Source organism: Lissotriton helveticus, chromosome 3_1 (assembly GCF_964261635.1).
Source record: "Lissotriton helveticus chromosome 3_1, aLisHel1.1, whole genome shotgun sequence".
Taxonomy (NCBI): domain Eukaryota; kingdom Metazoa; phylum Chordata; class Amphibia; order Caudata; family Salamandridae; genus Lissotriton; species Lissotriton helveticus.
In genome coordinates, this window is record NC_136061.1 from 190,917,364 (window position 1) to 190,934,197 (window position 16,834).

At 45.3% G+C, this 16,834-nt stretch overlaps 2 protein-coding genes across 5 annotated transcripts in view; one reads left to right on the forward strand and one right to left on the reverse strand.

Annotated features, from left to right (window-relative positions):
* Window positions 1-12,379, forward strand: part of TRIM50 (tripartite motif containing 50) — a 271,952-nt gene extending 259,573 nt beyond the window's left edge. For all 4 annotated transcript variants that reach the window (XM_078679583.1, XM_078679584.1, XM_078679585.1 and 1 more), the window contains one exon: window positions 11,261-12,379. In XM_078679583.1, coding sequence (XP_078535709.1) covers window positions 11,261-11,808 — 548 coding nt within the window. In that variant the 3' untranslated portion in view covers window positions 11,809-12,379. The remainder of the gene's footprint in view (window positions 1-11,260) is intronic.
* Window positions 1-16,834, reverse strand: part of FKBP6 (FKBP prolyl isomerase family member 6 (inactive)) — an 875,880-nt gene that overhangs the window by 836,359 nt on the left and 22,687 nt on the right. The gene's annotated exons all lie outside the window — the stretch shown is intronic.

Sequence of the window (16,834 nt, forward strand, 5' to 3'; positions counted from 1 at the left end):
AACCACCGCAGCTTTCCTGCTGTTCAAAGACGCTGTCTTGTACGAGCCATACATGGATATTATATCAGTTGCTATGGATAGGTCCTTGTATATTAAATTTCGGCTAGGAACTTTGCCCCTGGCCGACCTCTGCTCGAGGTGGAATAAAGCCCAGCCCACATCACGCTTCTGTGCTTTTTGCCAGGACAAGCCAGAGACGGTGCCACATTTCCTTTTTGAATGCCCGGACTATGGTCGCCCCAGATCACGTTGGCTTGGTCCCATTTGCCGAGAACTGGGGACTCGTCAGCACTCCGTTGCCCTGCGGATTCTTTTAACTAATACAGCCCCTCCTATTGTTTGTGCTGTTGCTAAGTTTTTAAAATGGGCTTGGTTGATTAGACTTAGAAGACTGACTACATCAATTTAATTCTTTTTTATCTAATTTATGCTGACCTAACGTGTTTTTAATTTTCATACTATTTGTACAGTCTTACCTATTTCGACATGCTGTTTTTATCTTTTTGTACTGCTTTTATGATATGTGCATATCGAAATAAAGCAATCAATCAATCAATCAATCAATCAATCAATCAATCAATCAATGTAAAGATTCACCCGTTATTATAATCCTCCTCATCCCTTTGAAATTTAGCTTGTTTACGATTTCTTACCACTTCCTCATGTTTACTTACATATTTTTCCAACTCCTCTTTGAATTTAGTGTGTTCTGGGCTCAAATCCATAGACGCTAGTTCTTTTTCTAATTCTGCCAATTCCTCCTTTATTTTTACCAATGTTATTTCCAAATGTTTCACAAGAATTTTAATTAATCCCAAGGATGATTCCAGTATAAATTCGCCCCATTCATTTAGCAATTCATCCGACACGTCTTGTTGGCTTGGCATTAGTGAGATCCGTAGTCCTCTCGGGACCCTCTTTACTTCAATGTATTTTTTTAATGTGATTAGTTCCCACCATTTATTAATTTCTTTCTTACTTAGTCTCTCCCACATCTTGAGCTTGCTTTTAGTATCCATTTTATCATCCTTATTTTTATCTTTGTTTTTATTTTTGTCCGTTTCCGTCTTTCTTTGTTCAAAGAAACATGAATCCAATAGTTCAGTTCTCTCGGCGTCACGTTTATCCATTATGTATCACAAAAAAGGTTTTTTGTATCACACAAATTACTGTGCTTTCCGCTGCTTAGAGAAGAACAAATCTCACGTGTTCCTCTCCTTTTATTCTTTCCAATTTCAATTTTTAGGAGTTTGATTAATTGAAATTGGAAAGAATAAAAGGAGAGGAACACAGATAGGGCGAACAAACTCTGTATTCAGGAGCCATATCCTAGTAGTTGCAAGGCAACTTTTTCCTGACATACAGCTGCTTAAATTGTCCATGATGTAGTCCTTCCGTTCTGATTGGTCTCTCTTCAAGAATACGCAGCACCTGTTTCTCTGCCCTCACTACCACTGTCTGGTCTTCCATAATCTCCAGATCTCTGATCTAATTTATTCTGTGAATTCCTATTATTATTTCTTGTCTGGTCTTATATTTTGTACCACCTCCCAAGCCTTGTTGATTCATGACAGTGAGTCTGAGTTGTTCTGCATGATGAGAATGAGGTAGGGTTTGTAGGTGGGACTAGAAGAGTGTCTTTACAGGACATCTGGAAGAGATGTAACAACACACTTGTCCTTTGCAGAATTCACCAACCCACCAATAAACGATCCAGTGTAATGAGGAGACAAGACATAGATAGCCCAATCTAAACTACATTAAGGAATACTATCCTGAAATGCAATGGTTAAGGAATAGCTGACCACAGACATAAATAATGTAAATAAGTGTTAAGGAGGGGCACCTGGTCTTGTGTAAGAGATGAACAGATGTTCCCAGCAGTGGAGCTGAAATGCCTGATTGATGTGGCACAGATATGAGTTACTCAATGTAGAAACACAGCCAGACCTTTCTAGACTGTATGTTTTCAGGATGTTGTCACTGGTGGGGACTCTTGTGACCTAGAAACTAGAAATAGGGTTTCAGATATTAATGGATTAGCCTGTGGACGATAGAGTACTGTTCTTCAAAATACTTTCAATCCTGAATAATTTCAGTGGCCAAACAACTCCAATTGCTAATGGAGTTGTTTGGCTGCTGGGGTGAATATAGCATGGCTGCAGATGGTAGACTGATTTATAAATACATTAAACATTTACAATTTATGACAGGAAAGGAGATTCCTGCTGAGATGCAAAGACTACTTTTTTTCATGAGCCTCTAAACCTCAGCAGAACAATTTACCCTTTCAAATCTGTTCATTTAGACATAAAAAAGAGAATGAAAAACAGTTTTGAAGTCTCAGATCTAACGTAGGGGCCCAGTACGATGTCCGCCCGCCACCGTATCTGGAAACGGGATCGCCCGCCATTGTCCCGGCGGTCCCACAAATGGCATGTCCAGGAATACGGTGGCGGTGCAGGTTGAAATTTGTAACTTATTGTCATCCTCACCCATCTATTTTAAATTGGGCAAACTTTGTCACCTGGAGGTGCTTTGAGTGGTGCAGATTGTATAGCCCCTGGAGGTCTTTGATTAGCTATTTCCATTATGGACCTCGGCTATGTAAAAATTGAGGTCTTGTTTTTTTTGTTTTTGCCCACTGCTCCATACCCAGTGCCATCCCTCTTCCTTTACTCAACCTCTCCCCCCCCATTGGAACCCTCCCTTGACTATCAGGAATTTTGCCTGTTGGGCCGCCAAAGAGAAGAAGAAACCTCACTAAACTAAAACAAATAACAGTGCCCCTCTGCCCGCCACTCAGCCAATCTCTGGTACCTTTGACTACATTAAGCACATTTCCTCCATTTTTTATTCCTATTTAGGATTATTCCTCAAGATTTTCCACCCTTTTTTATACTATCTATCAGGCTATCAGCTTCCTCTATTGATCATAAATTGTGCATCTGGTTGTTCCACATAACGCATAGCATCGCCCGGAATTTCAATTGGGCTTTAGCTAAAAGTTTGTTTAACTCTTCCATCCTTTTACCCAATTCTCACTGCTTCTGGTCTGTTGCACGGCATACATCCGACCTAATAGAAAAGGAGAAGTTCTGAGCTGGATATGGCCCATTCCTCAGTGTTGCTGTCAGGATGGTTTCTTTGATTGAATATGAGATAACATTTACGAGTATTTTCTAAGTCTCAACGAAGATCTTGAAAGAATTGAGAATCACATAAGGAGGAATAACTTGAGGGTTCAAATATTCCAGAAGCGGATGAGGGGTCTAACATCAAAGCTGTGATAATTAAACTACTAATAGAGACCACCCTGAAAGACAGGCCTGATATTGATTTAGACCATGAAATAGAACAGATATATCTAGACCCTTTATGCGGAATATGCAGAGCCAGAAGTCAAGGAATATACTTGTAAATGTTCTCTCATGTTCAGTCAAAGAACTAATCCTGATAGCAGCACTGAGGAATGGCCCCTGCCTCCTTTGTGACTGATAGGTATGGGTGATACGCTAATGTTAATGATGTTGCATATAATGGAGTTTTGTCTGCTCAGGTTGCGAGTGCTTGCCGTTGCCCTAGTTGTGGTATACACCGGGCCAAAGGATTTAAGATTGTTTGATAGCTGCCCTTGGAGTATCATCGCACTGAGCGGAGCCAGGTGAGCCTCTTTGTTTTCCACAGTGGGGTGTGCTATGTATCGTTGGGGGTGATACCAGTAGTGAGCAAAATGGGCCTGGGTGCATAGGTAGTATAGATAGAAATCCAGACCTGCAACTCTCCTTTGAGATAAGGACGTGTAAGTGTCTGCCACTTAATTCTAGTTTGCCAACCTGCCCTTGTGAGAGTTGTCAAAGAAATCTTGTATTAATGGGATTGGGATGTTGGTAAATAGATATAAAAATTTAAGTAGCATGACCATCTTGATGATGGCAAGTCTGTCTGCCAGCGAGAGTAGCAGGCGGATCCATCGGCCTACCTGATCTCACAGTTACGTTATAGCTGTACCATAGTTTTGGCGTATTACTATTTCTAAGTCAGTGTGCACCCAGAATCCCAGATACTTGAGGGGTTCCGTACACCATTCAAGTGTGAAGCCGTGGCAGAGGTCAGCAAAAAAAACAATGTTTTGGACCAATTTAGACTTAAACCAGAAAACCATATATATGTGACATATTCCGCACCATTGGGTCTAGGTTTATGCTGGGTTCTCTCATGTACACCACCATATGGTCGGCATATAGTAAGACCGCCAACGGGGTAGGCGAAATCGCAGAGGTACGGATATGTGTTTTTGCCTGATAATGCATGCAAGTGTTTCCAGTGCATGGGCAAACAAAATCACGGAAAGGGGCATCCCTACTCTGCCTCGTTCCTCTGTGTATTATCACAGGACCTGAGATCTCACCAATAATACGGACTCCCACAGCCGGGTTTGTGTACAACAACAATTCGGGCCAGCGCAGTGAACATGTATGACCACTGTATGGAGTCAAATGTCTTAGCAGCATCCAGAAAAACAGCCAAAGCTGGCATCACTGGATTCAGCTGCTGAATGACAGCAAATAGGGTGCAAAGATTATGAGTGGTAGATCTAGCAGGAATATATCCCGCCTGGTCCGGCAGTACGAGTAACGGCAGCAGTGGTTGTAGGCGGGATGCGACTATTTTTGCTAGTATTTTTACATCAGTGTTCATTAATGACAACGGTTGATATGAGTCTGTCTTATTCAGCGGTTTGACCGGCTTTAAAAGTGCGATTAGTAATGCTTCACACAGCGTGGGGGGTAGAGAGTGATTGTCAAATGCCTCTAGATACAGTTCAATAAGGTGGGGTGTTAGGAGGTCCGAGTATGTTTTGTAAAACTTGCTCGGTAGACAGTCCCTTCCAGGCGATTTACCATTTGGTAGCTGGCGAATGGCTTCCCTCACATCCCTTGGGATAGCCATGCCAGTGCAATGTCACTTAGGTATGCATCGCTCTCGCTTGGCGGACACCGAGGGGCGCTCACCAAAAAGTTCAGTTTAGAGATCCACGAAACATTTCAGGATTTTCCTGGAGTCATGGTCTCGCGTCCCATCCTGAGTCTCAATACTTAGTACTTGTGGGATGTCTCGTGGGCCACCCAACTTAGCCACCAGACTGCGTCAAGGTCATCCACCCTCCCCGTACGAATGTGTGATCCATTGCTTTGACATATAACGAATTTCTTGGTCTGCCGTTTCGGTATATTCGCACAGATGCATCTGAATGTCTACCAGTATCTTAGGTTCCAGGGTGGCCACATGCACCCTTTCCTTTGGCTGAAGCATGGTTTCCAGGTGATACAGATGCGAGCGCAGGGAGTGCAATATTCCCATCCGAATCCCCATGCATGTCCCGTGAATCATGATCTTGAAAGCCTCCCAGAGTGTCCCGGCTCTTTTTTTCGGCAAAGTAGTGCACAATGGCAGACTTGACTCCACATCTAAAACCTGTGTCCTGTAGGGCGGAAGCTTGGAGCCTCCATTGAAAAGGGCGGCGTTCCGGATGGTAGTGGCAGAGTCAGCGACACTGTGGAGTGATCCAACAACGTTTTGGGCAAGTATTGCACGTTCTGCACCCATGGGGTAGCCCCTCTGTTCACCAGCCAATAGTCCAGGCATGACCACATATTATAAGGTTCAGCGAGGGGTTATAGGAGTGTTCAGAATTGTGTAGGCGCTCTACGGGTAGTGGTCAATGGGTCACTTGAAAAATTGGTGGTTGGTGCTACTTGCTCTGAGATAACCCTTGTTTTAGAAAAGGGAAGGTAGAGGAAACCTCTTTCTTCTGTATGTTTGAAAACAATGTCAAGCGCACACAACCTGCATATATGTTCAACAGTTAAGTTTGGTCTTCATTTAATGGAAAGGAAAGGATCAAACTCTAATATCTTTGACTCGTGAAGTGTTTATTCATTCAATTTCAGTAATTGTTTCATAAGAAAAACCAGCCAACACGTGTTTTGTCAACACCGGGGTAAACCCGTGACTCTTCAGGGCTGTCGGGTATGATGAAATGAGCTGTGTCGTCGGACCGGTGATAGTTCCGACCCGGTCCTGATCGGGTATGAGCGAGGGGGGACGCGTAGAGGAGGTGCTTATGAGCGTCTCAGTAGTAAGATATTTAGGCAAGTCCGACGCCGGATAAGCGATCGGAGGGCAAAGGGAAGCAAATCCGCTATCCCTAGCCTTTGAGCTTGTGGTCGTAGTATTAAGGGAGGACGATATCTGCGCGTCTGCAGGTAAAATCCACCCTCCCCGTACGAATGTGTGATCCATTGCTTTGACATATAACTAATTTCTTGGTCTGCCGTTTCGGTATATTCGCACAGATGCATCTGAATGTCTACCAGTATCTTAGGTTCCAGGGTGGCCACATGCACCCTTTCCTTTGGCTGAAGCGTGGTTTCCAGATGATGCAGATGCGAGCGCAGGGAGTGCAATATTCCTATCCGAATCCCCATGCATGTCCCGTGAATCATGATCTTGAAAGCCTCCCAGAGTGTCCCGGCTCTTTTTTTCGGCAAAGTAGTGCACAATGGCAGACTTGACTCCACATCTAAAACCTGTGTCCTGTAGGGCGGAAGCTTGGAGCCTCCATTGAAAAGGGCGGGCTTCCGGATGGTAGTGGCAGAGTCAGCAACACTGTGGAGTGATCCAACAACGTTTTGGGCAAGTATTGCACGTTCTGCACCCATGGGGTAGCCCCTCTGTTCACCAGCCAATAGTCCAGGCATGACCACATATTATGTACAGTTGAAATGAATGTGCCCTCTCGGTCCTTGTGTTGTTGAATCCGCCATACATCGATAAGGTTGAAGTCCACCAGTAGTCCCGGAGTATCTTGCTCGCCTGTTTAGTCTGCCCAGCCAGGCCTGGGGGTCTGTTAGCATGTGGGTCCAATGTTATGTTAAAGTCCACCCCCATATAATAGTGGAGAATTGCAGCTTATGTATGTGGGCATTAAGAGTGGTGTAAAAGTCGGGATTATCAATATTGGGTCCGTATACATTAATTAGAGTTAGGGCCGTTCCCCCACATTTTCCCGGCCAAATGACATATCTTCCCTGGCCATCCATTTCGGAGTGCAGTGTAGTAAAGGGAATGCCTCTTTGTACCATGATGAGTACTCCCCTGGGAGGAATAGGAGAAGTCTATTTTCACGTTTGCCCAGCGCAACCCAACACTTTGCGCCGCCTACGTGGTGAGGTGTGGTTCCTGAATGAAAGCAATGTGTACCCGTAGCGGTCCAGATATGCGAATACCTGATGGACTTTTTTAGGGTTATTCAAACCCCCTCACGTTCCATGTGAGTAGGTTGAGATTACTTGTCTCAGTTTTCACAACCATGTCTTGGCTGCGTGACAGCGTTGTGCATGGGATAGTGTGGCAAGCGGTTGGTCTTTGTGGTTGCATGTCAGGTGAGGTGCAGTCAGAGCCTCAACATCTGAACAACAGTAACATACCCTCCCCCAACCCACTCCAGCACCCTCAATTTACCAAAGCCATTCCCAGTACAGAACCCAGGTATAATTCAAACATGCCTAACTACTGGGTCCAGTGGGACTGTAACATTAAGTGTAGTACATTATTCTCGATGGGGTTTACCCTCATGGGGTTGCTAGGCGCCTTTTGCCCTCTGCCGCCTGCCCATTGTTCCAGTGTTATTGTGTGAGTTATAGCATGCAGTAGGTCTTACTATATGTCCTCTCTCCATCTTCCTGGACAGCCATCCTGAGCTTTTTTGCTCCGCTACTGTTTTTTTCTATGCTTGCGCAGTCAGTGTCCAACACCTGGGGTTTCAGTTCCTGACCCAGCTTCGTGAGCTGTTTTCTGCACATGCCTCACTTGCCTCGCGACCCAGCCGCTAGTTTTTGTTGTCCGTCGTGACTGCCCCACTACTTATGGTTTCAGGACGAAGACGCCGCCCAATGCTTTTAATGAAGTCCATAGCTGCCTTGGGGGAAGCTAGTATTGTGTGATGCCCGTCATGTTCTACTTTCAAGCGAGCCGGATAAAGCATGGCATACTTGAGGCCCAAGGCTTATAGTTTCATCTTCGTTGGGCCAAACTCTCTCCTCGCTGCCTGTACGGTCGTTGTAAGGGTGGAGCACCATGTCCCGGTCTCTGTAATTCAGAATTCAGGAGTTTGGCAATAAACGGCCTCTAGGGTGGGGGGCCCGGTAGGTGGGCACGCCTGCAGTGGTCTGTGGGCTCGATCCACTATTAATAATCCACTGACAGCTCCTCACTTCCAAAAATTTCTCTTAGCATACCTTCGACGTAGTTTTCCAGGCAGGCTATATTAGTGGACTCCGGGATGCCTGTTATTCGGATTATTGCGCTGTGATCTTTCCTCTAGAGCTTCGTTTTATGCTTGGATGGTGGCTAGAACCTTATCCATGTTTAGCTGTTTGCGGGCGAGCTGTTGAATATCGTCTTCGGCCCCCGAGATGCGTTGTTCCGCTATGGTCAGACATGCGGCCTGTTTATCCTGCTTAGAAGCCATGTTGTCCATGCGTGCGTTCGGTACATCAATTTTGCCGTCTATTGACTGTAAGCTTTGCTGCATAGCTAGCAGAGTCACCTCCAGATTTGTCCCAGGCTGTGAGGGTTGTTTCTGCTCTGAGTCAGAATGCGCGTGCTGTGTATGTTTAGGTGTTTTCTTCGCCTCAAACGTGAGTTGCGACTGCTGGCAGTCCGTTTTCCCCATGGTATACGCCAGCAAATACCAATGGTTGGTAGGATAGCCCTACCTCTCCTCCTGCTTCATGGAACGCCTCACTGTAGTGTGGAATTTATGTAGAAAGGCAGCCTTCTGCCTCAGACAGGGTGTGCTACTCTAGGCATCAACTTGGGCTTCACTCATGCTGGCTCGGTGGTGTGCTTTATTTCTGAGCGTTGGGCCCCAGTGGAGCAGCTTCTGTGGAACCCCCGCAAGGCCTCCCGTCCCGTGCCCTACAGGAAGTAGTCCAGCGTCCTCTCACCTCTCTGGGGACCGGGCCGTTGTGTTCAAAGCACCCTCCTAGCAGCAAGCACCTCCCAAGACCACCACTTCTGCAACCCTTGCCTCCCTGTCAGTGCCAGCCAAATGTGCTGCCAGGGCTCCGGGCCTCCTCCTGGGTTACAGTTCCGGCGCCCCCCACGGAGGCTAACTCGTCAGTGCCAGCCGTTGCTGTAAATGTACAGTGGTTGGGAATCCACCCCGGGCACTGCGGCCGCAGTAACTTAGCAGTTGCACATTCTCCGCCTCACCACGTAAGTCTTCACTGTGTCGCCGCTCACCTGGAGTGGGTTTTGCGTCTTCGTTTGACCTTCTTCGTCTACACCGCAGGCTCCCTTGCACCACTGCAGCTTTCTCACGTCCAGCTACAGCCATGCTAGCGGGGCAGCTCGGACAGCCAGCTTCTCCGCATCTCATCAACGCAGCTCACCCCGCTCGGCCAGGTCTCTTTCAGCTTCTTCACTGCGGGATTCGTCCAGCTGCCATTTTGGGAGACCGCATTTCTTACTTGTTGTGTCACCTTTTGTCACTTTTCTGGATGTTCTCCGGTAGGTTTCCCCCCTAGAGCGGTGCCCGGCTCATTTACAGATTTACATGTCACGTTTGTGCCTGGATTCTTGACGGATTGGGGTCCCGGCCGGCAGAGCTACACTAGAGTGTGGCCATTTTGCCGTGGGCTTGCTAGTGCTCCCCCTAGCAGACACTGAAATTCAAAGTGTAGCACAGGTAATGACTGGGGGCTCCCCATTCCTGGGAACTCTCTCTCCTGTGCCTTCCAGTTGCCGAGACATGGCCTGGGGAAAAAGCATGGACTTCTGAGTGTTTCTGGCAGAGACAGCCTACTTTCTTAAAATACGTTCCTGACGAAAAAGTTAAAAAAACTCATAATATCTCAAACAACCTCCAGGGCGCTTGGACTTCCGGTTTGTTATTCTTCTGTAAATTAATTTATATCTTCTTGGTTTTCATCTTAGTTTTGTTACTTTAAGGCAGCATCTACTTCAAACAATGTTTTCCATCTCACACATTCTGCTTATTAACAAAGGTTCAGCCAAGGCAAGAATGTGTGTAACTTTCCCATTTCGTTCTTGAGATTCTGCTATAAGTTATGACTTTTTGTTAACGCTTTATAGGTCGGCTCTGGCAGCATTGGCTAACTGCCAGATACAGGGGAGGCTCCTCTGCAATGGCAGAGGAGCGTCGCACCACTGGCTCAGAGCCAGCAGCAAAAAAATTAAACAATATTTCAGTATCATTTTATTTTTTAAGCCACTGGCTCAGCCAGCGTGTGCAGGGAGGGGCGGGGCTGAGGCATGGGAGAAGAGGAGGTGTGCTAGTGCACTCCCTAAATGCTCATGTGTGTTTGGCCTGTCGTTCCAGGCCGGCTAAAACTCACATGCGCACTTATGTTTCTGTAACCGGCTGTATTGAACAGCCGAGTTAGAGAAACCCCACAGACTCCCTGGTCTGAGCAGGGTATCTTTCTAGCCTGCTCAGGCCAATCCCCGCGATTGGACAGGGAGTCTGTGACTAGCCTGCAGTGTCTGCTGGGACAAGGAAGTCCCAGCACCAAGGCGCGACGCAGGAGGCGCTCAGCAGCAGGTAAGTTTAACTTTTTTTAAATGTTTTATTATTCTTATTCTTATTATGTTACCCGCACCCTCCCCCGCACACCCTCTCGCACTCCCACCCATGCTTCATCCCTCTTCCCCACCCCTCCACTTTGTGTATGTGTCGGCCGCAACTAACCTGATATCATGTTAGCAGAACATGTAACATAACATTCAGATAGCACTCCCTAGAAGAGGTATCCACAGCCCAGCTAACAGGAAGCCTTAGATGGACGAGAACAATGCATGCAGTCAATCGTCTCTATACTTAATATGTTTCTGCATGCATAAATTAGAGCACAGGCTTAGTGCAAGCAGGCTCACAGATTTACCAATAAATTATATACTTTAGGATGCCTTGTTATGTGAAATGTTGGATGTGATGACTTCTTGTAAGACCCCCAATCATGCAAGTCATTCTAAATGTGGGATGAGAAATGTAAGTACCTATCATGAAATAAACTATTTCATTCTAGTCATTAATTCATAATTTATATACAAATAGGTTTTGTGAGTACATAGTGCATATGCTAAAGAATATAGCATATATATGTATTATTTGACCTAAATGTATTATTTGACCCCTTTTAATGATACTCATTCATTTTTATTTCCACAGCTCCAGAGGTGCTTAAGCTAGATCCTATGACGGCCCATCCAGTTCTTGACCTTTCTAAGGGGGACACGATGGTGCAATGCAGACTCCTTTACAATCGACGGGACAGCAACCCTGAGCGCTTTGACTATAGCAACTGCGTCTTGGCCAATAAAGGCTTTTCCACAGGCAAGCACTACTGGGAAGTGATCGTGGGCACCAAGCAGAAGTGGCGCTTAGGCATCATGAAGGGCACCACTAGCCGCAAAGGCAAGCTCGTAAAGTCTCCTGAGAATGGCATCTGGGTCATTGGCCTAAAGGAAGGCAAGATGTATGAGGCCTTCACCAATCCCCGTGTCCCGCTGCCCCTCACAAGCCGGCCACATCGCGTGGGAATCTTCCTCGATTATGAGAGGGGAGAGCTGTCCTTCTACAATGCTGACAGTCCCCATGAGCTTATACACATCTACACCTTCCAGGCAGAGTTCCAAGGCAAGTTGTTCCCCCTCCTAGATGCCTGCTGGCAAGAGCGGGGCACAAACACTCTTCCTCTCATCCTGTCCTCTGCATGAGGAGCAGCCCATGCCTTTAAGAAGATTGTTAACACTGTCCCTGACACTGTGTACTGCACTGAATCTCATCCTGGATTGAACTCTGCTCCTAAGAAATGCATACTCTTCTGCTCTCAGTGAACAGGCTCTTGCATGCGGTCACTCCAGCAGTGGAACACTTGAGGACAGTAATTGGCAGGAATGACAATTGCAGTATAATGCACACTGCCTATCTTGAATAAATATTTCTTATCCACATATGGCTCATGACATAGCAGTGCAGTGGCACTACCTATGGCAGACCAGAGGTGCTGTAGTAGCTCCCCTTGAAGAGCGAAATAAACTAAGGGTCCTAGATGACTTCCTTCAAATTCCAATGCAATATGGGTCCCATTTACTTTTAATAAAAATTGGTGAAATTACACAGGCCTCGTGAGAAATATATGCTCATAGTTTGAAAGACGGGAAGAGGGGCACTCTATTTGTCTTCACAGGGGATGTACAGAAGGTATTAAAGAGATTCCCATCTTCATAATCCTTGTGATAAGACTCAAAGAAAGCATTTAAAAATAAAGATTATTTACCAATCTGATGTCTGTCTTGTCTAATGATGAATTTCAGTCAAAGGTTATTAGAGTCAAAGTTTGTCCCAAATTAAATCACTGATGTTTATCTCTGTTTATTTGTGTACATACGACTAGAGAACGTCTCTGTAAATGTAAATGTAAATGTACAGGAATTTATATAGCGCAAATCACCAAGCGGTTTCTAAGCGATTGCTTAGGGAACCCGTCCTGGTATTCCCCTGTGAGATAACCCCGGCAGGGTATCCGCAAGGTGAAAGCCAGGCATCCCGCTGCGAGGGGCCGTTGTGGAGATTAAGCAAGCTATTGCCCAGAGTCGCAGAGTGTGAACCCGTGAATCGAGTAGGCACCGGAGCGAGAATTGTCGAGTCCATGGACATTTTAGGACTCAAGACCCCGCCGAGCCGGGTATTGAACCCTGGTCCCGGGCTGACCTCTGCTTCCAGGTCTGCCTCCTCTAACCAGTGAGCCACACTTCTCCACGGAAAGGCAAGGCAATCGAAGGCAATTGAGCACTGTACAATAAATTTAGAGAATAAAACCTAGGCAATAAAAAGATGGCAATAACAGAACATTTGAGAAATAGTGTTAGATGTCATTTTGAGAGGTTGATCTCCATAGCGTCCCAGAATGTCAGAAGAGAGAATGGTGGTTTGAATAGATTTACGATTCCTGGTTGGGTAGCAGAAGAAAGTTTGAATAAGAATTTAGGGTTTTATTAGATCACTAATATGTTCAACACAGACGTTAAACCAGTTGAAAATCTGGATTTCAGCAAAATAAAATAAGCGCCTGCTTTCCATTTATTTTCATCAGAACATATGATTTGTCTGATTTCTTGACCGTGTACTGAATTCCTGTGAAAATCTGCAATAGTTAGTAGTGCTTCCAAATGCCATTGGTTTCTTCCCCCTCGGCACACCAGTAATCCTGAAGTGAGGATTTGAACAAATTTCTCTATAGGAATCACGTTCACTAATCAATAGTTCTTCATTCAATTCTTTATTTCATTTTGTTGCATATTCTTGAAATTATATTCATTTCAATTCTTTCAAATTAGATCTCCGATTGTAACATCACTTAGTATAACTCTTATGCATTTCGGGCTACTTGCCCTTCTTCAGGGTGCATGTCTGTGAAGAATTATAGCACATTTACAGTTCAAAAAATCCTGTAACTGTTTCCTGTCCCCTGTTCATTCAATACATAGCACACAGTGTCTTTAATATTTCTGAGAGTTAAAAATATTCAAAAGTGTAGAACATTTGCGGGTGCACCCATATGTTAATGAGTTATTGTGAAAACGTGATTCAAACAAAGTGCTTATTCGCAAATGGCTCGTGCCCCGGTACCTATTACATGGAACACATTCCGGTGACAAAGCGACATAAATCAAGTGCATGTAGTGCAGTTCTGGTGTTGTGTTAGCAAAGTTGCGCGTGACTCATAGTGAGATGCGGCAATCTAGATTAGATAATGTACTGACGATGCTGAACACTATGGTATCGAACGTTTCCCTGAAAGTGAAGAACAGGGTTAACGTAAGATAAACCCGGCGTGATAATTTATAATATCAACACAGACGTTAAACCAGTTGAAAATCTGGATTTCAGCAAAATAAAATAAGCTCATGCTTTCCATTTATTTTCATCAGAACATATGATGTGTGATATCTTGACCGTGTACTGAATTCCTGTGAAAATCTGCAATAGACCATCTCTACTCCTAAAATGAACTTACATTGTCCATGGAGATATTTAGGAAACCAGTAGATACACATTATGGTCCCAATTACGAGTAAGGCGGATTTATGTGCAGGAATACTCAGTGGCTGGAACTAATAATTCTGGCTGGTATGTCTATACTTAAATCTGCCTATTCTGAGTTGTTGTCCCTAGGATGGGGAATCACATGCAGATCATTGTCTGCATGTGGAGTTGCAATTCCAGAGACGATCTCTTCACTTGTACCGTCTGCTTTAAACCAGACTGTTCTTGTTGCCCTTTTACCGTCTTCATTTTCCAGCCAGTATTATTGTGGCCAGTGCTCTGGCACCTAGGAAATCCAGGTGCAGGAAAACTGGGCCAGCTGTACCTGGTCGGAGTTGTATTCCACCCGCTGATACCTCTCTATACCGCCCCATTCTATTCATAACCGTGCCCCCCCCGTTTTAATTTATTACTATTTGCTATGTACAAACTTTTTGAGAAATGTGAAGTGTTTTGCAAGTTTTACCCAGCGTGTTGTCCTGTAAATGATCCCAGGTTCATTCTAAAAGTAGTGATATTTCACTTGGTGGAACGAAGGGAGTTAGAACATTCTAGGAAAAGCAAAGTCCACAAATACACAAAGGTGTGGATGTGAGTTACCTTTTAGGTTTATAATTGGTGGGGCATATTCTACCACAGTAGTCCTTTTTTAAAGAGCCAGTCACCAAAGTATCTGAACATAAAACCCCAGACTGCTCTACACCATTTTTTATGCTAATCAATTATGTAGGCGATAACAATTTTAAATGTGTTCTGCAACATAGCAAATCACAAACTTCAAAAGTCTATACTTCTCTAAAGGCAACTCTCAATTAACATCAGTGCTTATTGTGCATGTTCCAATCAACTAGAAGATTTGCATCTTTCCAAAGTTCTAAATTTATCCTTAGTTTCATATTTTGTCATGCAAACTGTATGTTCATGGAGAAATTTTCTGGCCTGAAATACTAACATATGCATACTGATGATAAGATTCATCTGTTAAATCTTGCAATACTATTTTGAAATTCAGGACTGAAAATTATAGCATGATATATAACCGAGTATGTTTATAAAAAATGGAAAACAATATTATCGTCATGTGTGGGCCTCTTACGAACCAAAAACATTGGGTTGTGCGTCTGAATAAAAAATTACATTGGAAATAGAAATACAGCTTTGAAATAAGTACTTATTCAGAAAATTGCTACCATTAGAGCTAATATCCCCCCTCCCTCCTCAGCCTTTGTGGACCCCCAGTGCCCCCCCTCCAATGGACTACTCGTTGCCTTTCCTCTTCTAACCAAGGAATCCCTGGCCTCTATAATTCCGCTAGTTAAATCTGGCTCCCCTCTTGATCCTTGCCCTTCTCATATTCTTCGTCATATTTTTTCCTCCTGCTCTGACCCCCCTCTTCAGGTTCTCAACAGTTCTCTTTCTCAGGGCGTTGTTCCCGCTCTTTTGAAATCTGCTATCATTGTCCCTATCCTGAAGAAACCGGGTGCAGATCCCACGGCCCCTACCAACTACCGCCCTATCTCCCTCTTGCCGTTCTTGGCAAAGGTACTCGAGCGCCATGTCACCTGCACTCTGAGTTCTTTTGTGGAGACGCATGGGATCTTAGCCCCCCGTCAGGCTGGCTTCCGCCCCGCACACTCTACGGAGTCCGTAGTACTATCGGTCCTGGACAACCTCAGGGAGGGAATGGATACCAACCAGACTCAGGCTTTGGTCCTCCTCGATCTCTCAGCCGCCTTCGACACGGTTGATCACACCATCTTACTTTCCCGTGTCGGAGCGGCGGGGATCGGGGGCACCGCCCTGGTATGGTTGTCCTCCTTCCTGAGAGACAGCACCCAGGCGGTTCGCCTGGGTGATTTTACTGCGGACTTCCGGAAAGTCCAGTGCGGGGTTCCCCAAGGTTCTTCCCTTTCCCCCCTTTTGTTTAATCTCTACATCGCCCCTCTTATTTTTTCACTGCTGCAGATGGAGGTCTCCGTGTATAACTACGTGGATGACCTCCAACTTGTCTTTAATTTGTCTTCTTCCTCCTCCTCTGTTTCTAACTTTCAATCCACTATGATCCATATCCGAGACTGGATGAGCCACAACCATCTGAAACTCAACCCAGACAAGACTGAGCTGGTGTTGACGGGTGGCTCATCCAGTCCCTGGTCTTCTTTGTTTTGGCCCCCTTCCTTAGGGTCCCCTCCTGTTCCCTCTACCTCAGTAAAAACGCTAGGCATCAAACTCAACTCCCAGCTCACCCTTCACTCCCAGGTTAGTTCTGTGGTGTCTTCCTCTTTTCTTTCACTGCGCACTATACGCAAGGTGTCCAGTTTCTTTTCTTTTGATGCCCTCAAATTGATCACTTTGGCAATGGTTATATCCCGCCTGGACTATGGTAACGCCCTATACGCTAGCATACCTGCATATAGTTTAAGGCGATTACAGCAGATCCAGAACCAGGCGGCGCGTTTAGTGTTTAAATTGCCAAAGTTCCATCATGTCACTCCCCTCCTCAAAACCCTGCATTGGCTTCCTGTCCGTGAACGTGTGCAGTTTAAGCTTGCTTCCCTCACTTTTCAAGCTCGACTGGACACGGCACCGGCCTTTATCTCATCTGAGATTACACCCTATATTCCTATTAGGGAATTACGCTCTTCCACCAAATCCCTTCTTACAGTCCCCCGGTTTCGGAGGAAGAAATGGGGA